This window comes from Phyllosticta citriasiana (assembly GCF_038021145.1).
Source record: "Phyllosticta citriasiana strain CBS 120426 chromosome Unknown IWZ02scaffold_9, whole genome shotgun sequence".
Taxonomy (NCBI): Eukaryota; Fungi; Ascomycota; class Dothideomycetes; order Botryosphaeriales; family Phyllostictaceae; genus Phyllosticta; species Phyllosticta citriasiana.
This window is the reverse complement of record NW_027117286.1, coordinates 777564-801465: the sequence shown is the minus strand read 5'-3', so window position 1 is coordinate 801465 and position 23902 is coordinate 777564. Positions and strand designations below refer to the sequence as shown.

General features: G+C 54.8%; 8 protein-coding genes across 8 annotated transcripts; 5 read left to right on the top strand and 3 right to left on the bottom strand.

Moving 5' to 3' along the window:
• Positions 1–59: 59 nt before the first annotated feature.
• Positions 60–4474, top strand: IWZ02DRAFT_422560 (armadillo-type protein; the record flags this gene model as incomplete). The annotated part of the gene is made up of 7 exons (XM_066765860.1): positions 60–391; positions 446–490; positions 569–3090; positions 3136–3429; positions 3493–3813; positions 3878–4030; positions 4097–4474. Exons 1-7 carry the CDS (start codon positions 373–375, stop codon positions 4472–4474), a joined length of 3732 nt encoding a protein of 1243 aa, XP_066621243.1. The 5' UTR covers positions 60–372.
• Positions 4475–6074: 1600 nt separating this feature from the next.
• Positions 6075–7275, bottom strand: IWZ02DRAFT_313697 (thiamine pyrophosphokinase). Its single transcript, XM_066764102.1, has 2 exons — positions 6967–7275; positions 6075–6848 (listed from the first exon to the last, which is right to left on the bottom strand). The coding sequence occupies exons 1-2, from the start codon at positions 7216–7218 to the stop codon at positions 6096–6098; spliced, it is 1005 nt and encodes a 334-aa protein (XP_066621242.1). The 5' UTR covers positions 7219–7275; the 3' UTR covers positions 6075–6095.
• Positions 7276–7277: 2 nt separating this feature from the next.
• Positions 7278–9193, top strand: IWZ02DRAFT_313671 (uncharacterized protein). The gene has a single exon (XM_066764101.1). It carries the CDS (start codon positions 7606–7608, stop codon positions 9031–9033), a length of 1428 nt encoding a protein of 475 aa, XP_066621241.1. The 5' UTR covers positions 7278–7605; the 3' UTR covers positions 9034–9193.
• Positions 9194–10085: 892 nt separating this feature from the next.
• Positions 10086–11099, top strand: IWZ02DRAFT_380855 (protein-tyrosine phosphatase-like protein; the record flags this gene model as incomplete). The annotated part of the gene is made up of 2 exons (XM_066765131.1): positions 10086–10392; positions 10450–11099. The coding sequence occupies 2 exons, from the start codon at positions 10086–10088 to the stop codon at positions 11097–11099; spliced, it is 957 nt and encodes a 318-aa protein (XP_066621240.1).
• Positions 11100–11867: 768 nt separating this feature from the next.
• Positions 11868–16553, top strand: IWZ02DRAFT_483224 (uncharacterized protein). The gene is made up of 3 exons (XM_066769159.1): positions 11868–12667; positions 12734–13948; positions 14004–16553. Exons 1-3 carry the CDS (start codon positions 12065–12067, stop codon positions 16155–16157), a joined length of 3972 nt encoding a protein of 1323 aa, XP_066621239.1. The 5' UTR covers positions 11868–12064; the 3' UTR covers positions 16158–16553.
• IWZ02DRAFT_456090 (uncharacterized protein) lies at positions 16554–18327 on the bottom strand. Its single transcript, XM_066767831.1, has 2 exons — positions 17855–18327; positions 16554–17790 (listed from the first exon to the last, which is right to left on the bottom strand). Exons 1-2 carry the CDS (start codon positions 18009–18011, stop codon positions 16694–16696), a joined length of 1254 nt encoding a protein of 417 aa, XP_066621238.1. The 5' UTR covers positions 18012–18327; the 3' UTR covers positions 16554–16693.
• A 67-nt stretch (positions 18328–18394) lies between these two features.
• On the bottom strand, positions 18395–21473 carry IWZ02DRAFT_456083 (acyltransferase-domain-containing protein). The gene is made up of 5 exons (XM_066767830.1): positions 21445–21473; positions 21165–21369; positions 20867–21110; positions 20386–20801; positions 18395–20328 (listed from the first exon to the last, which is right to left on the bottom strand). The coding sequence occupies exons 2-5, from the start codon at positions 21350–21352 to the stop codon at positions 18783–18785; spliced, it is 2394 nt and encodes a 797-aa protein (XP_066621237.1). The 5' UTR covers positions 21353–21369; positions 21445–21473; the 3' UTR covers positions 18395–18782.
• Positions 21474–21531: 58 nt separating this feature from the next.
• IWZ02DRAFT_470575 (uncharacterized protein) lies at positions 21532–22476 on the top strand (the record flags this gene model as incomplete). The annotated part of the gene is made up of 3 exons (XM_066768806.1): positions 21532–21534; positions 21776–22005; positions 22179–22476. 3 exons carry the CDS (start codon positions 21532–21534, stop codon positions 22474–22476), a joined length of 531 nt encoding a protein of 176 aa, XP_066621236.1.
• Between the last annotated feature and the right edge of the window lie 1426 nt (positions 22477–23902).

The window sequence follows — 23902 nt, the reverse complement described above, 5'->3', positions numbered from 1 at the left end:
TTAGCGACGTCACCGGCAACGAATCTTGAGCGGGCCGGGGCACCGCACCGCACCGCACCGCACAGCAACGCTCTGCACCCACCACCACTGCCACCAACTGGCACCGCCCAAGCGCAACTTCCGCCCTCCGCCCTGCAAGGTACAGCATATCCAACCAACTCGAGTCAACCGCACAGCAACCTCGTCAGTCAGTCAGGACGTCAGTTGCTCCCAACACGCACGCCCCTTCTCAACCTTGCCGGCAAATGCGATCGCACTTCAAGCAATACCATCGCCCCTACTCCCATGATAACTTGGCTCTAAGACCTCCCACCTCTTGGCCATCGACTGAGCACAACCCCCGGCAAACGCTCTTTGCAGGCAAGCTCCGCCATGGAGCGTCAACGCAAGCGTAAGCCGCGTGCTCTATCCTTTCCGCAACGACTGCGCCGCTGACGATCCGCAGGTGAGCTTCGCGAGCTCAACACCCGCGCCTGGGCCGGGGAGAAAGGTATGTGTCCCTCCAACCCTACGACTGCCATTTCGAGGGGCAATTTGCGGATTCGCTAACAACCACCGCCCGCGGCAGATGTGCTCAACGTGTCCGCATCGCTAGACTCTTCAATGAAGAAGAACACGGCCTTCATCAAGCGCCTCCGCACTGCCATCACCGCCGCCTCCAAGGACACATTCCTGACCGAGATTCGCTCCCTTTCGCTGCACAAGTACCTCTCCGAGATTATATCCGCCTGCTATGAGGGTCTCACAAAGCTCAAGTCGCCCGGCGAAATTGCGGCCGGTGTCGAAATTGTCAGCGCGCTGCACCAGCGCTTCGGACCCCAGGAATTCACTGGCTACATCGGCTGGCATGTTGGACGCGGCCTGGCGACACCGGACAAGGCTCATTTGAAATCTCTGCCCCAGGATGTCAAGGAAAAGGAAGAAAAAGACAGGCTGCAGAGACAGAGGGTCCTTTTGCGCGTCGCGACTGAACTTTGGCTAGTGGGAGTTCTGCGGAGTCTGGAGGACGTGGTCCGGCCGGAAGAGGCCGTAAAGACCAAAGAGACTGCCAAAGGGGACGGCAATGTCAAGAGCAAGGCCAACGGTGCTCGCGCAGACCACGCTGACGCCGAGCCCTTTCCTTTGGAGGTTTTGAAGGATATGCTGGGCTACGACAGAGAGCACATCAACTTACCGCTGGTGGTTCTGTTTGTCAAGAGTTTTTCTTGGGACATTTTGGGTGTCAAAATGGCTTCGTCCGACGGACGGAAGACGGTCAACGAAGATGGCTCCACCAAGGACGCTTCTGGCAAGACGGAAGAGCAATCCGAGGACCACGAAGACGACGCTACTTCTCAAGACCCGCCAATTATTGAATCTGTGGAGCTCCGTCAACGGTTCCGCAATATTCTCCATCGCTATTTTGACGATGTCAAAGCGCACATCATTCGCGACCAGGACAAGCTTGTCAGCCAGGGCAAGCGCAATGCCGAGGCCTACATCAAATCTGGAGAAGTTTTTGAAGACCGCCAGGCGAACTACGAGAAGCAGGTCAAGACGCAAGAGAAACTGGTTTCCAACGCCCAGGTCCTGGCAGATGCTCTCGGCGCTGAGATGCCGGATTTGAAGGAGAAGGATCCCTCTTCCGGAACTGGCGATGGTACTATCGGACTAGTCAAGACAGGAGAATATCTGAGGGGTCAGGGTGAGGGTCCGGGAATCTGGGAAGACGAAGAAGAGCGCCGTTTCTATGAGAACCTCATCGATTTGAAGGACCGCGTCCCTGGAATTCTCTTGGAAGATGGCAAAAAGAAAAAGTCCGAAGGAGACGACCAAGTGGGCAAGCGCGTCGATCCGGAGGCGCCCAAGGAGAAGGAGGAGAAACCGGAACCAAAGCCTGCAGAGGATGACAAGTCCACCGCCATTGCCAACAAGTCTATCGGCGCGCATGTTGATGCTCTGCTAGCTCGTCTGCCGGAATTCACAAACAAGGATCAGGTTGACGAGACGGCCATTGAGTTTTGCTTTCTCAACTCCAAAGCCTCTCGCAATCGCATGGTCAAGGCTGTTTCTGAAATCCCCAAGGGACGCTCGGACTTGCTGCCCCTGTACGCCAGGCTGGTCGCTACTCTTGGCAGATATATGCCCGATGTCACTCAGGGTCTCGTCAACTATCTCGATGAGGAGTTCCGCAGTCTCCAGCGCCGCAAGTCCAAGGATTTCCTTGGCCAAGTCCGTACGATGAATGTGCGCTACCTGGCAGAGCTGACCAAGTTCGGAGCCGTGCCAGAGCATGTCATCTTCCACTGCTTGAAGGTCAGCCTGGACGACTTTTCGCGGACCAACATTGAAATCATGTGTAATTTGTTGGAAAATTGTGGTCGTTACCTGCTGCGCAACCCGGAGACTTCTCCTCGCATGCACTCTTTTCTGGAGACTTTGCAACGCAAAAAGACAGCTCAGCACCTCGGTCAACAAGAGCGCATGATGATCGAGAATGCCATCTACTACGTCAACCCTCCGGAAAGAGCCGCCATTGAGCAGAAGGAGAGGACGCCGATTGAACTTTTTCTCCGCAAGCTGGTGTACTTGGATCTGTCGAAGCGAAGTCTTGACAAGATTGTGAAGCAGGTTCGCAAGTTGCACTGGGAGGAAGACGAAGTCGTTGCTATACTCCACAAGATTTTCTCGAAGCCAGGAAAGATCAAGTACAGCAACATCCACCTGCTCGCCGTCATCTTGAGCGCCCTCCACAGGCACCATCTTGACTTTTGCATCTCGGTCATTGACGACTTGCTTGAGAGCATCACCTTCGGCCTCGAGCTCAACGAGTTCAAGTTCAACCAAAAGAGGATCGCCGAAGTCAAGTACCTGGGTGAGCTGTACGTCTACAAAATGGTAGACTCACCGACGATCTTCGACACTCTCTACAAGATTGTGACCTTCGGTCACCCAAAGGCCACGCCCACACGGGATGTCTACAATCCTTTCGACCCGCCAGATGACTTCTTTCGCATTCGGCTCATTTGCAACTTGCTCGAAACTTGCGGCACCTACTACGACAAGGGTCAGGCGAAAAAGAAGCTTGACTTCTTCTTGACGTTTTTCCAGGTATGGTGGTTGTTCTTCTAGGATTGACGTTGCTAACATTTGTAGTACTACATTCACACAAAGGACAGTCTTCCCATGGACATTGAATTCATTGTCCAGGATGCATTTGCTTTGATCCGGCCGCATTGGAAGCTTGCTGCGAGTCTAGAAGAGGCTGGCAACCAGTTTGCCGAAGCTGTCAAGCAAAACTACGGCAAGTCTGCGATTGGACAGAACGCAGAGCCCGAGGAAATGGATGAGGAGTCTGGTTCCGATGACGGACAGGATGGAGATGACAAAGAAGACGAAGAAATCGAGGCTCGTAACGATGAAGCCGGCTCTTCGGATGATGAGGCCGACGTTGGTCCCCCAGCAACAACTTGCACATTTATCACGCCAATCAGTGTGCTGATCACGATGCAGACGCCCGGCGAAGACGACAACGAGCCCGCCGAGCAGCAATCCGACGAGGAGGAGCACATCATTGTCAAGCGCCCTGAAGACGAGCGTGACCCCGAGGCTGATGCCGAGTTCGATCGCGAGCTCGCGAAGATGATGGCCGAGAGTCTTGATTCACGCAAGTTTGAGCGCAAGCCATTGTTCGATGTGCCGCTGCCCATGAAGCGGACCCGCGACACGACTTCGACAACGAACAACGAGGAGAGTGGCGAGAAGCAGGCAAACGGCCCTGCTTCGGGAACCATGAAGTTCAGCTTGTTGAGCAGGAAGGGCAACAAACAACAGGTTTGCTCCTTTTTCTCTGTCATGATGTTTTGCGTGGATCTAATCTCTTGCTTCTTCTCTCTAGACCAAAGCCATCGACCTCCCGTCCGACTCCAGCTTCGCTGTTGCCATGCGCACGCAACAGGAGGCCGAGCGCGCTGAGCAGCAGCGAATCAAGAACCTCGTCCTGAACTATGACTTGCGGGATGACAACGACACGGATGGTGAATTCAACCCCGTTCCCTTTCAGCCTCTGGTTCCCAAATCCAGCGGACCAATTTCTTGGCAAAAGCAGCAGCCCCAGCTTCTTCGGCCTTGTTCCGACAACAAAAGAACACGCACTGATTCACTTGGTAAAGGCCTCGACAAGCAGCACAATCCGTACAATGTGCCCCGCATCGACAAGGCGAGCAACAATCGCAGCACACAGCGCGCGCGTAAGCTGCAGCTGAGTGACGTTGACTGGTATGGCAAGAAATCTTCTTCAACGCTTTCATCTTCTTTCAATCCGTCTTTCTCCATGAAAGGGCATCGCGGCAAGAACGACACCCCCGGAGAACTCAACGGAGACGATTTCCCCACACTTCAGTCTGCAAGGCAACAGACGATCCAGCAGAAGGGCGTCGCCAGCTCCAGCGCCAAGTTCCGTCGCAACGGACAGCCGCGCAAGACGAGGGCGTGAGGAGCTGGCACCCGGAGATCTGGTGTCGAAGCTGTTGCGACAACAACATCAACGACAACATAGCAATGCACAACAAGAACACGATAAGCTGATGTGATTGGGGACCCCTTCCCCATCTTCTGCAGGACTTGATCGGCAAATCCCTTTCTAGCACATTGCTTGCTCGACTCGACTCTGGCGACTACTGCGATGACGATGACGGAGCGATCGACACGGAACAACGAACGAACAAGAAGACCTCTTTCGCAGACGACGACGACAAACGCACGCCCGTTGAACAAGACTTTCTTTCCAATCGTACCGATGTGAGCTGCGATGGGGTCAGGTGGGTACCCGAGAAAGACAGGCTGGCGGTAAAGGCACCGAGAGGCACAAGAGCTACTGCATTTTTTTCGGCCTGGCGCGACTCTCTGGCTGATCAGCCTGATGGGCATCGTCGGCTGGCCCACTGAGACCCCTGTCTTGTCTGTCCTGTGTGCTCAGTGGTGGGCAAGCAAGCGAGCTGTGCAGCACGCTGGCTGTGAACCAGGCGCACACATGGCGGTGGAGGAAGTAAGTAAGTATACGACTTGAACTGGTGTACTGGCGGCGGTGGTGGTAGTGAGCTGCGGAGACTGTTGATCGCAGGCGGTCGACCAATGGCGTGAGTAATGGATAGATGGCTGTGGTGATACGACTGTGGACAGGTGCGTGGATCGATGGATGGACGGGCAAAGGCATCATCTCTTCTGTCTTGCATCTTTTGCGAGATGGTTCAGTGCGGGGAGATGCGGATGGGTTGACGCGTTGTTGATTGTCAGGGCGGCGTGGATTAGCAGCAGACTGGATGGATGGACCCGACAGACAATGAAAGAAGGAGATGCGGGTCCGGATGGACGGAACAATCGTTTTATGTCTGTCTGCTCGACTTGCCACCGCGCATCGCTTTCTTCGCTGCCAGGCGCCTTCGTCTGTCTGTCAGTGTCATTGAGGCAGCAGCGCTTGCTGCTGAGCTGCTCTCCGTATTTTCGACGTTGCTATTCCTATCTAATGCGCGAGTCGTCTGGAATTCTCCTTGCTCAGTACCGCAGGTCTTGTTTCCTCAAAAACTGCGTCTGCCGGTTACTTGAAAGAGGGTCCGGCGGCAGTCCTCGGATGTGCCGCGCTTCTATATCGTGTGTGTAGGCTCCATCCATTCGCGCAGTGGTGGCCCATGGCTTGCTTGCAATGCAGCAGCCAAAAGGGACAATGAGAGACTGAAAGGAAAGTGAAAGCTGGGATGATGATGCCTATGCTACGCCAACCCGCGCTGTGCCATGTTGCCATGTGCCGTGCTCTCAAACAAATCTAAATGACGCTGAAATGAGAAAGAAACGTGCATGCTGGTCATGTCAAGTCTATGCAAATGCGTGCCAAAGATTGAGAGGGGAAAAGAAAGATCTTGCGATCTGCGCCCATGCGTCGTACATCTAGCTCATCTCTCCAATTGCAAGTCTCCAAAATTCCCAGAAAAATCGTACAATTCTCCAAAGCTCTCTCTCTTCGTTGACATAGTCTTGGTCAGCTTTTCTCTCTCTCTCTCTCTCTCTCTCTCTCTTTGAAAATTCCACAAATGGGACGAAATGAAAGAAACGATGGTGAATCATGGAAGCCTCTCGGCCCTCTCAATGGTAAACAGCACGGCGGAAGTCGTCGTCACCTCGACGGTTCTGCTCTTGACGTGGTTGCTCGTGCTGACGTTGCCATCGACGCTGGTCGGCCAGTCGGTCACGTCCCACTCGAGGCCCTTGGTCGAGATGACGGCGGGGCCAAAGGCGGGAAGGATGCCCACGTTCTCGGTGAAGTAGGGCTCCTGCTCTTCCTCTGGTTCGTCTGGCCGGGCCTCTTGCGTCGGGTCTGACGAAGATGGCGACGGCTTGACGGGCAGGTGCAGCTCGTTGCGGCCAGCGGGCAGGATGAATGAAACGCTGCTCTCGGAAAAGAGCCACAGGCGTGTGTCCGGGTATGCCAGCTGGATTCGCAGCATTTCATAGAGAAGGCCGAGGCCCTGGTCAACGCGGCCGCCAAGGGTGCAAAGGATTAGGATCTCACGGGTAGGTTGCGGCGATGGAGTAGAGGGATCAGTGAAGGAGGCGGGGGAAGGGGAATCGGATGATTGTAATGGAGAAGCAGCAGAGGCCATGCGGCCAGGGGTAGATGAGCGGGCGGGCGACGGAGAGGGGGATGGATAAAAGAGAGGAGCGGCGGGTACGGCCGCTATGATTTGCTTGATGGCCTTGCCGAAGTCGGTCGAGTACTGGTCTCGATCGCGTGATATAGGCACACCATGGGCAGCATAGTAGGCGCGCACAGAGGGCCTGAGAGAGTCGAGGTCGCCATGGATTTCAGAGGGGAGCTGGCGTTGGGAAAAGTACAATGTTAGCAGACGTTGGTTGGAGACAGGGTTGCGGAGAACAAGACAGGGGCCATGGTCGTGGGTCGGCTGCGAAGCTGAGCACAAAGGAGCAACTCACAAACTGGTCGCGTCGCGTGTCATGGTCGGTAAAGGTATCAAACAGGCGGTTGGCGCCGCCGTCGGCGCAGATGCGGTAGGCCGTGTGGGCCCACAAGCGCTCTAGCACATGGATGGAAGAGACGGGCTGATTCAGGATGAGCAAGGCCGGTTTCGTTTGCTGGTGCGGCGGCGGGAGGGGATGCTGAGGGCGGTGGGTGGCAGCGGACGAGGGCGGGCGAGCCAGGAAGCGGGCGGGGCGGAAGGGGTTCATTATATTATTCGTCTGGCGATGTGGTACAGCAGAGGAGGGTGGTTGGGTTTTGGGCACATGGGGAGTTGATGATGCAGCGAAAGAAAACTGAAGAGTCGGAGTCCGTGACACGCAAATCCGGGGGTCGGCCGCTAGCCGTTTTGGGCCCTGGGCAGATCACTCCAGTCCCAGTCGTCACCGCCTACTCTGATACATGCCACGCTCCAACAATCAATATAGACTTTGGCTTCCCCTGCCCACCTCATCTCACCTCCTCCTCCACTACTACTACTACTGCTACTACTACACCGTTGCACCACTACCGCCAATGCCGCACAACTGCTCCAAACCACCACCCTCCTCAGCCCTACACTAGATCTCTCTGCCGGCATCACCATTCTGTTCACCATGTCCGCCAGCCTTCAAGTCCCAGGCCAGGCCGATTCCACTCGCTCTCCGACCTTCTTGCCCTCGCCGTCCAGGCGCTATCATCAACATGCCGTGTCCGCCTTTTCCTTCTCGTCCGAGGAGGATGACGACATGCCGCTCGACGATGAGCCTGACTCTGATATGGATGCCACCTACCGCTATAGCATCACAGCTGCTTTGGCTGCTGCCACTCAAGACTCGTTGAACGACTCACCCAGTGTGCCCGGTGAAGACCTGCCTATCCGTCGAACTTCTCGCATCCACCTCTCCAATAACAATCATGAGCCCTTCAGGCTTCAGAGTCCCAAGAAGCGTTGGCAAAGACATCGGCCGAGCCATCCCTCCATCAACTCTCGGAGCTTTCTGCACATCGAACAGGACAACGAGTATGGATTTCTCTTTCGGCTTCGAATGCCAACTGTTCGGGTTGAGCGCACTGCTGACCTTGTGCACAGCCTCAGCTCCAATGGACCCCCTTCAGAGCCCCTCTCCCCGCGTTCACAGCCCAAGTCTGATCTGCCGTCAGCAACAATACCAGAGATACCAACCATTGCACCTCGCTTCGCCTTTCCCGCACCTCCGGGATTCCACAAGCCCATCTTCTCCCCTCTTACCGACAATCAATGGGTCGACTCTCTGCAACCATCACCCGGCCCCTATTCTGATGGAAGCCCCTGGAGTGGCGCCGTCTTCGACGACGACTCTGAGTGCTCGCCTCGCAACAGCCGGTTCCCCGCCCACGGCAGGCCGTCGTCCTTGACCTTGGGCGGCACACATCCAAATCCCATTTTCGCTGCGCTCGGTAATCCCGAAACTGCTCCGGAAGAAGCACTCGACGACCTACCTGCCCCCAGACGTCCAGCGCTGACCATGGCTGGCGTAGCGCGACCAGCAACAGTCTATCACACACCACCGCAGAGCAACTCGCAAAGCAACTCGCAGGGGAATTCTCACCAAAATTCACCACGCAGTCAAACGCCCAGCCCAAGGTCGCAAAGCGTGCATCAAACCAGTGCCTCGCGGGCCGAGGTTGAAAACGCAAGCGATGTGACGGAGGCACCGCACAGTCCAGCCTCGACGGTTTCGCCCACTGAAACCAAGGTCGATTCGGTCACGGACGCGCGTTCAGGCGGAGAGGAGTCCAATGAAACTGATGGCGAGGATCGTGCCACGACACCTACGCCGGCTCGCCGACGGCGGTGTGTCTCGCTGCTGAATCCTGCGCAACGAGCACGTGTAGGTATCAGTATCCACAAGGGCGAGGGTTTGTTGGAGTGGGCGCGACCCTTGCTGGAGATGGACTTGAATGGCTTGGACCGGCGGTCGAGTGTAAGCAAACTGGCTGGTCCCGGCACGAGGCTGCCTGAGACGAGCAAGAGGGTCAAAAGAGCGAGCGCATTCATCTAGCGAGAGAAAGCGCAACACCCACGAGGAGAAAGCGGTTGGACGACATTTCCAGGTCCAGGAGCAGAACTAGCCGCGGGAACCTTGTTTGGAAGGTAATGCGGAAGCAGTCTAGAAGACGACCATTTTTCCGCACGGCAAAATTGAGCGCCCTGGTGGTTTTTGGAACAGAGCGAATTATTGACTTGTTTTTTCCCGGCCCGTGGAGCTAGACCGGTCCCTCTTTGCGGGACGACGGGATTTCTTTGAAGTTGGCTTCGGTTTCCTGGGCAATCATTTTTGGCAATCGTTGAGCGTACCCAACAGACCTCTTGGTAAATAATCAAGCGTGGAAGGGTGCGAGGGACGAAGCAGACCACCTAACTTTTGTCAGCTGTACTGTACGATACCACATAGCATCAATCAAGGCGGCTCGGAAGCCCTGGAGGCTTTGGCGAGTAAATTCTGACGGACACCGGGGTCGCAAGGCCAGATTGGAAGCTTCGAAGCTTCTGTGGGGGTTCGACACGAGTAATGAGAGAGTTTGAAGGTGAGCGGAAAGAACCGGGGTGATGCATGGATGGCAAAGTGGTGATATGATGGAAGTGTCGGGAGGGTCAATTGGAGATGGAAGTTGGATGGGCCATGGCAGGGGCGCGCGGCAGTCTGTGTCGAGGCGAGGCGCGCGGCGGAAGCAGGTCCGCGGCGCGTAGACCGGGGCCCTGGAGTGGACGACGCTTCTGACTGACCTCATCTGGAGAACCTCGAGCTGAACATCGGATGGCATTCGAGTATTCGAGTCTTCGCTTTTCCCTTGGTTCACTCGCAGCTTTCGTTTGTTCGTCGTCGCTCATCTTCCCGCCGCGCGCCGACTACAATTCCTGCCTGCCTGCCTATCTGCCTGCCTGCCTGCTGCTACCACCACCAACGAACCAACCCTACCACCACTTCCTTCGTTGCTTGTCGACCTTTGACTTCCCCAACAACCATCACCTCGCTTCTTCCCCCCCCCCCAAAAAACTCCTTCGCTCGCTGCTCCTCCGCACGCCCCGCTGCATGACCTCAACCGCAGCACCATGTCCATGATAGAGGAGGTCGCCCTCTCTGACACCAGTTCCACTTTTCGCCGCGCCGCGTCCAACGAATACGCCTTTCGCGTACCTACGCCTCCGCGCATCATCATCCCGCCCCCGGCCCACAACCTCGTCGAAGCCCTCGAAAGCCACCGCGTAACCAAAGTTGAAGCCATCGATGACAGCGGCCCCGACGTAGGCTTCCTGGCCACCATCAACGATGGCGAACTGCCCACCCAGGGCGCCGGCCTCGATTGGACTTATGAAAAGCGTCGCGACGCCCAGATGGTCATGCCCTACATGTATCTAGGTATGTGACCAAATTTCAAACGCCCCTTTCGACGTGCTAACCGCATACACTGTGCAGGTCCTCACAATGCTGCCAAGAACCGCGACTTTTTGTCTCAGGAAAAGATCACAATGCTCCTCGCTATAAAGCACGCGGGAACCCCCGTCAATGCCGCCGCGCGCGTCGCCAACGAAATGGACATCGTCTTCCACACCGTACAAGTGCGTGGCTCTCAGGATTTGATCGCGTCGTTTCCACAAATTACCCACGTTGTCAATGCCCATCTCGCCCAAGTCCAAGAGCGCGTGCGGAGTGGAGAACTGCCTCTGCAGCATGGCAAGGTCCTTGTCTTTTGCGAGTCTGGAAACGAGAAGTCGGCCGCCGCAGTGGTCGCTTGGATGATGGAGATGTTCGATCTGGATTTTCTGCGGGCCATGCAGTTCGTGCAGTGCCAGCGCTTCTGCGTCAACTTTGACGACAGCCTCAAGATTGTGTTACAAACTTACGGAGACATCTTGGACGCGAGGCGGCAGGTCGCAGCGGCGAAGCAAGGGACAGCAATGGTCGCAAATCCAGTCGCTCGACCGGCTCACGGCGCAAATTACCAAGTCGGTTCGAAGCGGACCATTGAAGACGAAGACGACGATATGGACATGGTATACGCAGCAACGGACGACGTTTTGCGATTCCAGGGTCGGGGCTACGTGCCTTTTGAGAGCGTCGACTGAGCACAGCATGACGGATTGGAATCGAGCGAGCACCGTAGGCCTGGAACCGAGTGTCACGCATAAGAATTCCCAAAGATCCAGCGTCTACCCAGGCATGGCCGAATGGCGCCTGGTGGCTGTTCTTGTGCGCCGTCCAGGCGCGAAGACGCCGCATGGGCCACAAAGTCACTATATCATACCAGGGACACGAGTACCTTGGACTAAATCACTGTGGATGATGGATACGAAACCAAATCAACATACCATGCAATACCCAGAGGCGTTTTTGGTTTTCGGGGAAATGGGCGTAGCGTACTTAGGCTCACACTTTTAGCAGGAAACAATCATCAAAAGCTACTACTTCTTTTGGGGCCGTGAACCGTCCTTTGCTTCTTTCCTGGTTTGGTCATCTTCATGTCCTTCTGCGATCCAACTAGCACTCTCGATTCCCTCTATTCGCATGATTCTTGATCTTTTGGCCACAGCAGCCGCTTATCCTTGATTTCTGGTCATGATTCCTCAGAGCAGCCATAACGAAGGGCATCAGCTATTTGCGCGAAAACAAAAGAGCAGGGAGACACTATCGCCTAGGGTCACAGACTAGTGTTAAACTGAGCTGGCTGGAATCGCCATCCAATTGGAAGCTGTGAGGTCCATTTCATGAGCAAGGTAGAGTGGCTGATTTTGACAGTCACTTCCCCTGGGTCTGTTTAGAAAGTCGATTAGCAAGTCACGCCGACTTTGCGAAGGTAGACGTTTTAACACCATCCATTCACCACCCACTCACGTCGCCTGCCACCTCGCCTTCGGTCCCCACCTGGACCGACCCAGCTAGCTGCGCGATTTCCGTCGGGCGCCATTTTGCAATCTCTCAATTGTGATCCTGTGGTATCCACTACACAACTTCTCACCTCACGAGAATACTCAACATCACAAAGCCTTAGATTCGTCAAGATCACAACACTTACACTACAGACACATTGGCCATGCGTTTGCGCACGGAAGGCTCGCGACGGAGGCCAAATCGCCTGGTTGAGGAGCTGGAGGAATCTGATGGATTCATGCAAAGAAGCTACGCCGCAGATTCCTCGTCGAGAGCCACCCGCTCGCGACCTGTAAAGTCCATGGATCGCCGCCTTCGCCCTGCGTTTCCACCGCCTACCAAGCCATTCAATCCGAATCTTCCACCCGCCCCGTTTCCCAGTCTACCAATGACAGGGCCAGGATCAGATCCGGATGCGATGCAGCAAGACCACCGATCGAAACAGCAAAATGGCAATGCCAGGAAGGATATGGGGCAACATCATAACGTCGTACGTCCAAAAACACGAGCAACAATTCTTCGGTACAGGGAACCGATCGAGGAAGACAGGATGGAGCCTGAAGAGATGGCCCTGATCCAATTGGTGAGAAGGGAGCACAACATTTTGAGTAGTACTCAACGGTTCCAAGCAGTTGAAGTCACAACAACTGGATTTTCGAGCAGACTTGGCTTGGTTCCGGAACGCGCAGGTTTGGATTGGCCTTACAAGGAGGAGAGATGGATGGATGAAATGACAAAAGGACGCAGTGTACAGGACGATCCCAGGGTAAGCAAGCCTTGGATCCTCTTTGTTCATAAACCTCCTAACTAACTTGGGCTCTATGCAATGTAGATAGCTTCCGCAGAGCTCCATCAGCTGATGCGCGCAACTATCATCGTCAAAATCCTATCAGAGTCCATATGCTTAAAGCATGATCGAGACATATTCTGGCCAATCCGTCTTCTGCTTAGGACCGAGCGCTCTACTATCTATAGCGACCTCAACTACGTCGTCGACGTAGTTCTGTCAGGCAAGTACCCGTACATTCTAAAGGACCTTCAAGCGGACATGCGTTGTGCAGAGAACTTTCTTAAGCAACGCAAGCTCCCGATTCGCTTCCTGTACGCCTTCGACCTTGGAATCATCGAGGAAGTGCTTGGACATCCTGATGCTGTTTTTGCGGTCTCTGAAATCCCAGAGCCATCACAGATTATCGACATCAAGGACTTCGTCCTTGGCTTTGAGCCACCATTAGTCCCCGATGTTGTACTCGGTCCAGCCGGTTTGGCCAGTAATCTTCGGATGGCGATTGGGCCAAACCTTTTCAAGGATGCCACGGTGGCTGCCGTGAAGCGCTCAGATAATACTGTTACCAGGGAGGCTGCCGACAAGACCGTCGTCCGCGGTACTCCATTGCCAGTTGACAAATCGGCTTCTCCTGCTCTTCAAAATCCTCTGTCTAATGAAAATTCTGTCATTCCACACCGCAGTGAGGCAGTTGATGTCGCCAACGCCAAGGAATCCAATGCTGCGAATACGAGATCAATCGAACCAAGAGTCAACATGAGGACAGCTGATGCCGCCAATGCGATGGACATCGATGGTGTGAGTACGGAACAATCGAGGCTAGAATCAGAAGTCAACAAGAGGATAGCAATCACTGATCCGCTTGACGACGAAGCCGACAACGGGGCATTTCAGTTTAATCAAAAGGATGAGGACTGGTTCGACGAGATGCCTTCCCCTATTCGTCGAGGCCTAGCGCTCTCAATGCAACCCGGCCTTGCGCCCAAGTCCTCTCTTGGCCTTAGGCGGTCTGAAGGGATACATTACGATGAAACGATACCAGAACTTTTCCCTGGAGTGAAGCAGTCTCTTTGTTCGGAGCCCTCGCGTTCACAGAAAGCCACCGACTCCGAAATTGCGACTCAGAATGACTTTGCCAAACCCTCAGGAGAGATCACAACTGCCGTTGACTTTACAGAAGTATTTTCGGAAGTTACGGATCTACAAACCAAGCTCAAGTACAATTGGGTTTTGAACCACCTTCTGGGCCTGGGCAAGGAGGTAAGTGCAATACAGGAAAATGAACAAAAGAATTTCATACTGACGATGATCGCAGATCCGAGACACGACTTTGAGAGCACCACAAGGGTTTCCAATGAGGGGTGGCGAAGAAGCGAACATTGACACCAAAAATTCCGCTCGTATGGACATGGTTAGAGAAGAGATGCTCCAAAATCCACTCAACTCTTCATTTCGTCCTGGGGAGCTGCCTCGAGTGGCCTCCGGTTATTTTACCTTTCCCACCAGCAGCACATCTGTGGCGGATTCTCAAACCCTTTGCGGGAATTTCCCACGCTCACTCCGTTCCCTGCCTCCGCGCTTCGTTCTTCCGCGGCGACAGTCAAACGAAGACCAGAACAAGATTGAGGCCCCTGTGCCGCACGCCGAAATCAACTCCTCGCCTGCTACGATTGCAGCTGTTGATCTGAACTCCTCACCTGGTATCTTGCTTCCGTTCACACGTCCTACACAACCATTTCCACGAAGGACTCTGTCGGAAAAGGGCATGCCCTTGAAAAGAATTACCATCACTGGTACCGGCACCGGAGCCGGTACACCCCAGCGAATCGATCGACAGGAACCTCCCTCTTCAGGTGCGACAATTCCAATGGTCGACTCGAACGCATCGCCAGGTATTCTTTGGCCGCGCAACCACCAGAATCCCCATAGTCGCCAACAAGTCCGTCAGCGCCAGAATCGTGCAGGCTCGCCGCTGAAACACGTCAGCACATCACGCGAGCCGTCGGCAATGTGCTCTTCCTCCTCATCGTCAACTGAGTCGAGGTCGCCAAGCAAGTCACCGATCCCAGCGCTGACTGTTCCCAAGTCCAACTTGTTGAACGAGCGCAGCTCAGGACCATTGCTTTCAGCGTTCAAAGTGCGTTCAGATTCAACGAATCAGTCGGTGCCCGAGACGACTCTGGTTGTCTCCACCAGCGGCAGAGATGCAGGCACGGCGAGCGTCCGCACCACGAAACCAAGTCGAGCGAAGAAGAGCAAGAAGGACACGAAAGACTTGCGTCTGAGCTCTGCGTCTCTGCACAGCGTAGGAGCAAGGCTGCCATTCCTAGTGCCTTCTTATGGAAACATCCGCTTGCCTGACCGCGCAGCACTTGAGGGAGGACCGAGGACCGCACCGCTGCCGTCGACGTCTTCAATCCCAGCTTGGGCTGCGGAACAGGAGGCAAACATCAGGCAGAGTCGCTCCTCTTTCAGCTCGAGAGCCTCGAGCTTCGATCATTCTTCGACTTCGACTAGCGACTCTGGCATCCACCCCATGCACCCCCTCATGCAGCCTCCGCTCAACACTGGCCGAGCCTCTGCGTTACCGACACTGAGAGATAATACGGCTTACGCGAGCAGAGGCCCCGAGAAGAGAAAAGATGGCGGAGTGAGCGTCGAGAAGGCCTTGGAGGGCTGTGGCGGGGGCGGCAAGGACTTGAAATTGTTGCGAAAGCTCGCCGGGGTCAAGGCGGCGCTGAAGAGAAAAGCAAAGCAGAGTGGCACTGATCCGCCACGCTCAACGGCGCCAGACCCTTTGTCTACTCAAGACTCCGCTGGTGAGAATGCCGTTCCTGCTCGACACAGAGCTAGCGGTGCTGGTGAGAGTCTCTCGACCCCTCAACGCACTGAGGCTGGGACTGGAGACAATTGGGCAGTCGGAGGAGAGGACCACGGCGAACAAAAAGCAAACGACGGCTCATCTCAAATCGACAGTCTGAGCCCAGTCAGCAGCGGTGGCAGCAGCGGAGACGAGGAATTTGCCCACCAACAGCAACTCGATGAAGAAGCCGGGCAGCGACCGCTGGCTGAAGATCAAAAGCGACAGCGACCAATGGAACCGCCTGGCCCTGCTGTCTACACAGATAGTTTTCCTCCTTTCCCGCCCTGGGGTAACCCAAGCACTTACGGCGCTGCTGTCGACACTCGTCCTCCCCCGAAACGCCGCCGCTTCCGCCACAGCGGCCTCAATGCGGCGGGTGAGTTTGAGACGAATTCGCTTTTTACGAGCAGTGCGTTGAGCCCGTTTCGGAGGCGGCCGCCGGGCGAGGAGTTGACGCCGGGGATCACGGCGCCACCGATCAGGCTGGGGAGGAAAAGATCGTGGGCTCAATTTTTGGACGAGTCGAAAAGTGTTGGTGACGGTGGCGCGGGTGGAAGTGTGCCTGGCGATGAGAATGATGGGGTTGTGAAGGACGAGGAGGAGTGAAGAGTCAAGAGAGCGGGCTGGAAAAAGAGAACTCGATCCTGGGTCGATGTGGTGGAATCGCATTGACATTGTTGGGTGGAGAGACCGAGAGAAGGTTTTGGAAAGTGGAGGGCGAGGACGGAAAAAGTGCGACTAGGCTTCCAAGACAAAGCGACGGGAAATCAAACTGCGAGATTGTGGATCAAAGGGCAGTGAGATTTAGATAATTCCACAGCAACCCCTCTTTCAGGGAAAGCCTACTCTCGTAGAGATCGTGGAGCAGGGAGGGCACTTTCGGTGGGAGGTTAAGGAGCAAGTTGCGTGCGAGATATGACCAAACCACGTGGTGTCCCTCTTGGGCTTGACGCTAGCCGTAAAAAAAAAAAAAAAAAAAAAAAAAAAAAAAAAAAGTCGTGTCTATTGGTCTTGTTCATGGTGTGTAGAAAAGGAGAATTCCTCCGCAGTGATTGATCTGTTCCGTAAATCATACCAGCCGTAATATCACAGATATCTCCTCGTGCTTGCACATGTTAATCCTCACAGCCATCGTAACATCGTTAGAAAAAGTCAAACTTCAGACTCTCCGCTCTTTTTTCTCCGCCCTTGTTGCTGCTGGCCTTGCCGCCGCCATTCGCGCCCTTCACGCTGCCCGCCACACTTCCTGCTCCCTTCTTCGACGGCGGCGTGTACATCTTCATGAAGTCTACGCCGCCATTCTCGCTCTTTGGAGGGCCGCCCCTCTCCGCAAGGAAGTCGTAGCCCCCTTTCGCGGCACCGGCCCCCTTGTTGACTGCTCCCGTGCCGGCCTTTGCTGCGCCGCCAACGGCACCTGCGCCCTGCTTAGCACCTGCAGCAATGCCGTTGGTCAGGTTTGCCGTCGCTTTCTTCGGCCTCGACGCAGACGAGATCTTGACCTTGCCGTCGGGCGTTCGCGTGCTGAACGGCACAGGTGACTTGTTGTTGTTGCTGTTGTTGTTCGCAATGTACATGGGCTTGGATGTCGTTGGCTGCGCGTTCTCCTTGTTTGCCTCGCCGCCGGCGCCCTTCACTGCGGCTTTGGTATCACCTGCTACGCTCTTCGCTGCGTTGGATGCGGGCTTGACGTTGGCCTTGCCAGCAGCGTCACCACCTACTGCTTTGCGAGGTGTTCGGGTGGCTGTCGGTTTGCTGGTCGCACCGCCATTAGCGGGCGCGGGTAGAGCCGCTACCGGGCCTGCATTATTCTTCTTCTCCTTTTCTTCGTTGAGTTTGATGCCTCGCAGCTTCGCCAGCTGCCCTTTGCTCAGACCCTGGGCAGCGTTGGTGGCGGTTCGCGGCGCCGGGATCGCCTTCTTGACACCACTGGATGGAAGACCCTTCTTGGGCGGCGAGGATTCAATGGCCTTGGTGTCCGAGTTGCTCCTTTTCTGCTGCGGGCGAGTTCTTTTGTCGGCGCCCTTTTTCGGACCAGGTGCTGGCAGCGCTTTTACGTTGGCCTTGTTTGACGCGGGCAACGCTTGGAGCGCTTTGGTGGGGAAATCTTTGGTTGGGAAAGGCTTTGTCTGGAACACTGGCCGACTGCCGTTTGGAGGATCCGAGGCGGCCGTGGCCGTTGTGACGCCGTTGCCGTAAGAACGGATCCAGTTGCCGTAGCGGTCGATGTAGCCTTCAATGCCTACCATGTCACCACGTGTTAGCACAGCGTTGTAGTTAGACGGGACTTCCGACAAATGGCATACCATCACCGACTGATCGACCACTCGACTCAATCAAATCTCCTGCGCTGATGACAACGTCTCCGACGACGCGGCCGCCCGTGGTGACGGCGTACATTGCAACTCCTTGGGCGACATCTTGGATTTTGTTTTGTATCATGCCCTGGATGAAGCCAGCCATCTTGAGGAGGAAATCGTGTGGTAAGGTTGGAGGTGCAGGAGAATCGCAGAAAATATATTAGACGACGGCAACTTCAAGCCGCTGATGCCCGAATTGGAAGTTCTTTTGATCGTGTGACTTGATATTACTGAAAAGGTCTCGACTCGCATTGACTTATTCGCACTTCCAGGAGGTTCTTGATGTGCCTGACACAAACCGCGAACAAGACGGGGATGTGTATCTATGCGAAAAGCGAGGGAGGCAAAAGAACGCTTGAAGAGGGGAGATTGAGACAAAGTAGCACCAGTTGCGTCAAGGCCCCTCAATACACATCAGCCGACGCCTGTCCCGTAGGGGGGGGGGGGGGGGGGGGGGGCACGCGCCAGTAGGAACGAGTCGAGAAGAAAAAAGTGGGAAATGCAGGCGCCACTTCCAAGTAATCGGACGTGTGACGGCAGAGCGAACCGCATCCATTGATGTCAGACTTGGCCATTGTGGCTGGTGCTGCCGACAGGGATCGGAGGCAATCAACCCCACCCATCAGCGATCTCTCGAGCTTGGAGCCGTCACCATTCACGACCGCTTGATCCTGCAGCAATCAGACGCTCGTAGGTCGCTTTAGTCTCTCAGCTCGTACAAGCCGGTGAAGAATTGCTTGCAATATGATCCAAAATGGCATGGGCCAAGACATTCTGACCTCATTGACTGTTCTATGCAAGAGACAAAATTAACGGGGTATATGATGATCATGAAGCGTATTTTTAGAGCAGCCATGTCCCTCTTCCTCTGCGCTCAGTCCGTTCCGAGTTTTCTCTTTTCGATTGCTCCCTCTTTCTGCACTGACAGCTCTTTCGGGCCTCTCGGTTCAGCCACACTCAATGGGATAGTCCGTCCCCTTCCCCACCCACCGTCTGAATGCTTCACTGGCTTCGTAGCTTTTTTCTCGGTATTGGTGGCTTTAGCTCTAGGTGCTTGTGTTGCTTTGACGTTGTTCTGCGCCGGACAATTCTGCTGGCCAATCTTCTTTGGCGCATGCAACGATTGACCAGGGGATTGTGCAGGTGTGACCGCACTTGATGTCGTGCGAGTTGGTCCAGTTCCAAGAGACGGAGTGGCCGTCGAGGGCGGGGTCTTCTTTGCAGCTGGAAGAACCGTGGAGGGCATTGTTTTTACCTGCGGCTTCGCATGTTGTGGAACGGGTGTTGAGTTCCTCAAGGGACGAAGCTTTGGAGGTCCCGCAGTAGACTTCTTTAATTGCGGCTTCTCCAGAGGAGTTGGCTGACCCTTCGAGGGCTCGGAAGCTGCACGTCCATGGGGCAGGACCGTCTGCCCGCTTGCCAATTTTACTGGACCTGGACGCGGAGAAGCAGGAGCTGGCCTAGAAACTGTGAGACCATTGGCCAATTTGACAGGTTGCGATTTTTCTCGGTCTTGCACTGCAGTAGTTTCTGGTGCATTCGCCTTGATGACATGCCCATTGGCTAGGCGAATTGTTTGTTGAGCCAGTTGTTTGCTGTCCTTGGCTTTGCCGAGGTTCTTCTCCAATAGCTTTCGCAGAGCATCGTCGGACATGTTCAGTTTGAGGGGTTGTCTTGCTTTTGCCGCTGTCGCTGTAGAGTTACTGGATGCAGTCGGTTTGCGCGTGCCGGGCTGCGAGAAAGATCGATGGCCCTCCACTGGATCGGCTGTGCTGGGGGCTTTTGGCGCAAAGGATCCGATTCCCTTGCCTTCCAACCCCCTCTCCGCGAGGGTCTGCCTGATCGCGTCCCATTCACCATACTGAGGCTTTCCGGCGCTTGTTCCTGATGCCACAGAAGCTGCGGGATCAGCAGCTCTGGCATTTTTCAGCGCTTTTTTTGCCAGACTTTGCGGAAGAGCACCGTCCTTGAGCTGACCCGCCTCTTGCGCCTGTTTTAATTTCGGAGGGTTGTTAACCTTGGGCAGTCCTTCGAACAGCGCTCCAACGGAGGCACCATAGAAGAGGAACAATACCGTCAAAAATGCCGTTATCGGCGCAAATATTGCTAGGAATTCGCCCCAGCTGCCACTTTTGACTTCGGCTTCGATCGCTCGAGCAGGCTTGATTTCTCGAATTTCTTTGGACGATTGTACCTTCCAAGGTTCCTGTGAGGGGAAATGTCCTGTGCGGGAGAAATAGTCGAGATAGTGATCTTTCTCCTTCCAACGATTACGCAGCCACACTTCAAAGGCCTCCGGGTTGTCGATGGGGATCTCGCTAATCCTGAAGCGTCTCCAGTGCATGTTGACAGATTTTGGAGGCCGACCTTCCATAAAAGAGGATTGTAGGGTATAGATATCCTGACCGTATTTTCCCAAACTAGACAATTTGAATCAGCCTGTTTCGCGCGCACTCGGACGTGAGGCAAAGACTCACGGAATTCCCTCATATCCAATCGTGCAGTCGTACAGCCATTCAGTGCTCTTTCTCAGATTCTGCAAGCAAAACCTCAATCCAGTGCTTCGTGGAAGCAGTTGGTGGCGCATATCCTGGATGCCATTCTTTTCTGCCCACCTCTTGCTGCTCTGCCTCGTGGTGGCACTTAAGTTGGTTCCTTCTGGGAATATAATGAGCCACATGGGGTCATTGGGGTCACCAAGCTCGTCGAGATGCTGCTGGAATCGCGGTTTATCCTGCTCCCAATTTCGGGCCAGAAAAATGAAGTTGTAAAACTGGCAGCCCCAGCCGATCAAGGGAATGTTTCGGAGCGACTCTTTGAGAATGATGTACACATGACCAGCCATTTTGTTCGTGTACGCAATCCACCACAGATAGAGCCAGTCGGTGTAGAGCTGCAAGGGGTAAGCACGTGAGGGGGGGGTTTTTTTTTTTTTTGAGACCGAGTACTAGTTCTCACCTGATGGTTGGCCATTAGGACAATTCGCCGCGGGAAATGGCATTCGAGACTGCCATCGGGTCTCTGAACCAATTGGCCTGGGAGACTTGCGTCGCCGCTGACATGTACTTTGGTGGGTGACCACCACTGGGTCAAGGTGGTCACGAGCACAGCAAACGACTGCTTGGTAAAGGCGATGTAGTCGTTGTAGAACTTGGGATCAATCATCTTGAAGGGAAGGCCGATGAACTGGGCTGCGTTGATACTGATTTTGCGCCGTCAGGCGCCTGGAGCCTTGGGAGAGTCGGATGACACTTACGCCAACACGCCCGACAAAAAGGTCGAGGCGACGGACACGCCGCGCTCGGCCTGACCGAACTGGCCATGCTTGGGAGGGCCTGATGGATGAGGGTCGATGGAGGGACTCTTGAAGTTGAGACCAGCGCCCAAGTTGTGCTTGGTGGTCGACTGGGCTGGTGTTGATGTCGTTGGTCGAGGAGGAGCCATCGGGGACGTTAGTTGCGCTGTGGGGACGGATGACGTCTCTCGGTTAGCTCCGTCTCTCCCGTCTCTCGCGACTCGGTCACTTGAAGACTTACCTACCTACATTACAACTCATCAACAACGACGACGAGGGCGATGATGCAGTGCTTTAAACGGGGTTGCGCCCAAATGCAAGAGCTGGGATGGCGGCTCCGAAGTGTGGCGCGAGCGCTTGCACGATGACGACAGGCCGGCCGGGGTAAAACAGGCTTCAGTTCATGTTGCTTGCAACCAGGAGGCGACTTTGTCTGTGCAACCAACCTCCATTTCCTGTTCAAGCCACATGCACATCAGTCTTCCCCGCCTGTGCTGTTCAAAGTCTCGACTCTCCCTCCCGTCTGCAGTCTTGCCTTTAATCGTCTCACATCTTGAGCATCCTCGACCAAGCCTCTCCAAACCCTTCGCCTTTATCCTCTCTACCGCAACTCCGCTTTACATCCAAAAATGGCCCCCGTCACGTCCTCCTCCAGCAAGGCTCTCAGGAAGTCGACCGCAAGGTCATCTGCTCCCTTGAAAGCCGCCCACACCCCGTCACCATACGAAATCATGGCTGCGCGTATTTCCAACCGCATTGCAGAGCTTGCCGAGAACTATACCTTCGTCGAGAGACCAAAAGAGTATGTAAAAGTTACACGGCTATCCGAGGCGTCTCGTCGTATTTGTGGCAAATGGTCGTTCCGTCTTCAGCGCTATTGCCACACCTTCAGTATCACGAGACTTTATGCCTTCGTCCAGACCTTTGATAAGATTTCCCTCTCTGTAGACATTTACTTACCGCAATCCCCCACAGACTCCCGCAGCCAGTCCATGAGCCAGCCACCGGAGCCAGCGGCCGCAAGCAACCACGCAAACTGGAGATTCGCCTACCGAGTACTTCTCCTGACGGCGTCTCCTTTAGCGCCCCGTTCCTCGACAACACTCTTTCCAAGATGCTCGCCCTCCAAGAACGCATGCTCAAGATTGGAATCGATCTCGCCAAGAATGAGGAAGTCAGCGAGGAGGTCAAGAGGGAGCAGTTCGCGCAGAGCGCCGAGCTGAGTAAGATTATTGCGCTTATTTGCGCCGAGAAGGCCAGACAGGGCGCGTGAAGTTGACTTATTCGCGGAAGAATTTTGATGCATTTTACGATTTGGGTATTTAGGATGGGGATACACAGGTCATGATGGGAACGGTCGCATTTTCATTCCAGGGTGGCGTTGATATCTTTAGGTCGCAAAAGTTGAGACCATCTATGATCATTCTTTCTGAGACTTATCCCAACATGAAACTCCAGTCGCTCTGGTTAATGTTCGACAAAATCTGCAAGCCATCCGTCCAAGTCAGGACTCTTGACTTCCTTATGTGGGAATTCTAACAAGTTCTGCATTTCCTTTCATGCTTCTCTTTCATGCTAAAGACAAACAAGTCCACTAACAATGGGTGACCATGGAAACTACGCGGTATTCACTAGGCCTCGACGCTTTTTCAAAGACCTTGTCCTCGAACAGAGCTTCGTCGTCGTCGTAATCGTCGTCGTCTTGGATGCATGCCTCGCATCCGCATAGAGTGCTCCTTGCATTGTCGTTCCTCTTGCCAGATCAAGTAAGTAATCCCAACACGAAGGGTCGTTGGTATTTTGTCTCATTGGTTAACGGAGCTGCATGAAAATGTATGTCGACTTCAGTACAAGCAAAAACTTGGCAGCACTTGGAGGTGGTCCGATTCTTTTCAACTTCCAAACCCTCTTCCATTGTGCACGACCCCTCATCCTCCTGTCCTATCATTGTTTGTCCCGCACGCGTATACGGATTCGAATCTTCTTCATGTCTTGAGCAGAGAATCCAATTGATGCCGACAATGCCAGAAGCGTATGCCATCACTTCTTCCGTTCTCGCGTCCACTCTCCCAAGTATCGAGTCCCTGGTTTTGGTGGTGCCCACCGGAACATAAAACAATAGTTCCATCTCTGAGAAGGCTTCGACTCACATCACCATTCTGACGCCTCCTTGAACCAGGTAACAAAAGTGGGGTTATTGCTCAGGGCAAATCGAACCACAAGGCGGTACCAAAAGCCTCCTCTGGTGCATTCGAGATGGCACGTCACTATGCCGCCAAGCACGCCGCCAGCCAAACAATCCAGATACCTGCCCCCACCCCCCCCCCCCCCCCCCCCCCCCCCCAGGTACCCTCAACTCGGCAACCGTCACACAGCAGCGGCAGCGGGTATGTCGTGTCATAGACAGCATTCCCAATCGACGCGGGTGGGCGGACGCCACGTCGCAGGCCGTTGGCGAAACAACTTGGAGACTTTGGACACTGCCGTGGACGCTGAGCAGCTCGCCCCGGTAGGTGACCGGCCCGTTTGGGCAGCGCGGCTGGCCGCGTAGAGTGACGCAGGTACCGCCTCTATTCCGTCTTCGTCTCCGGAACCGTACAGAGAGGCTCTGGGGCTGCCGCCGCGTCACGGTCAAAGGAAACAAGCCGGGTGGCTACCGGATTTGACCCTCTGGTTGGTGGGATTACACTGCAGACGGC

Bases quoted from the DNA above. Each gene is read 5' to 3' on its own strand.
- IWZ02DRAFT_313697 (XM_066764102.1), bottom strand. From the start codon at position 7,218: ATGAACCCCTTCCGCCCCGCCCGCTTCCTGGCTCGCCCGCCCTCGTCC. The intron at 6,849-6,966 runs GTGAGTTGCTCC...TCCCAACGCCAG, and splicing joins ACACGCGACGCGACCAGTTT to CTCCCCTCTGAAATCCATGG.
- IWZ02DRAFT_313671 (XM_066764101.1), top strand. From the start codon at position 7,606: ATGTCCGCCAGCCTTCAAGTCCCAGGCCAGGCCGATTCCACTCGCTCT.
- IWZ02DRAFT_483224 (XM_066769159.1), top strand. From the start codon at position 12,065: ATGCGTTTGCGCACGGAAGGCTCGCGACGGAGGCCAAATCGCCTGGTT. The intron at 12,668-12,733 runs GTAAGCAAGCCT...TATGCAATGTAG, and splicing joins GTGTACAGGACGATCCCAGG to ATAGCTTCCGCAGAGCTCCA. The intron at 13,949-14,003 runs GTAAGTGCAATA...CGATGATCGCAG, and splicing joins TTCTGGGCCTGGGCAAGGAG to ATCCGAGACACGACTTTGAG.
- IWZ02DRAFT_456090 (XM_066767831.1), bottom strand. From the start codon at position 18,011: ATGGCTGGCTTCATCCAGGGCATGATACAAAACAAAATCCAAGATGTC. The intron at 17,791-17,854 runs GTATGCCATTTG...GTGACATGGTAG, and splicing joins TGGTCGATCAGTCGGTGATG to GCATTGAAGGCTACATCGAC.
- IWZ02DRAFT_456083 (XM_066767830.1), bottom strand. From the start codon at position 21,352: ATGGCTCCTCCTCGACCAACGACATCAACACCAGCCCAGTCGACCACC. The intron at 21,111-21,164 runs GTAAGTGTCATC...GCGCAAAATCAG, and splicing joins TTTTTGTCGGGCGTGTTGGC to TATCAACGCAGCCCAGTTCA. The intron at 20,802-20,866 runs GTGAGAACTAGT...TACCCCTTGCAG, and splicing joins TCCTAATGGCCAACCATCAG to CTCTACACCGACTGGCTCTA.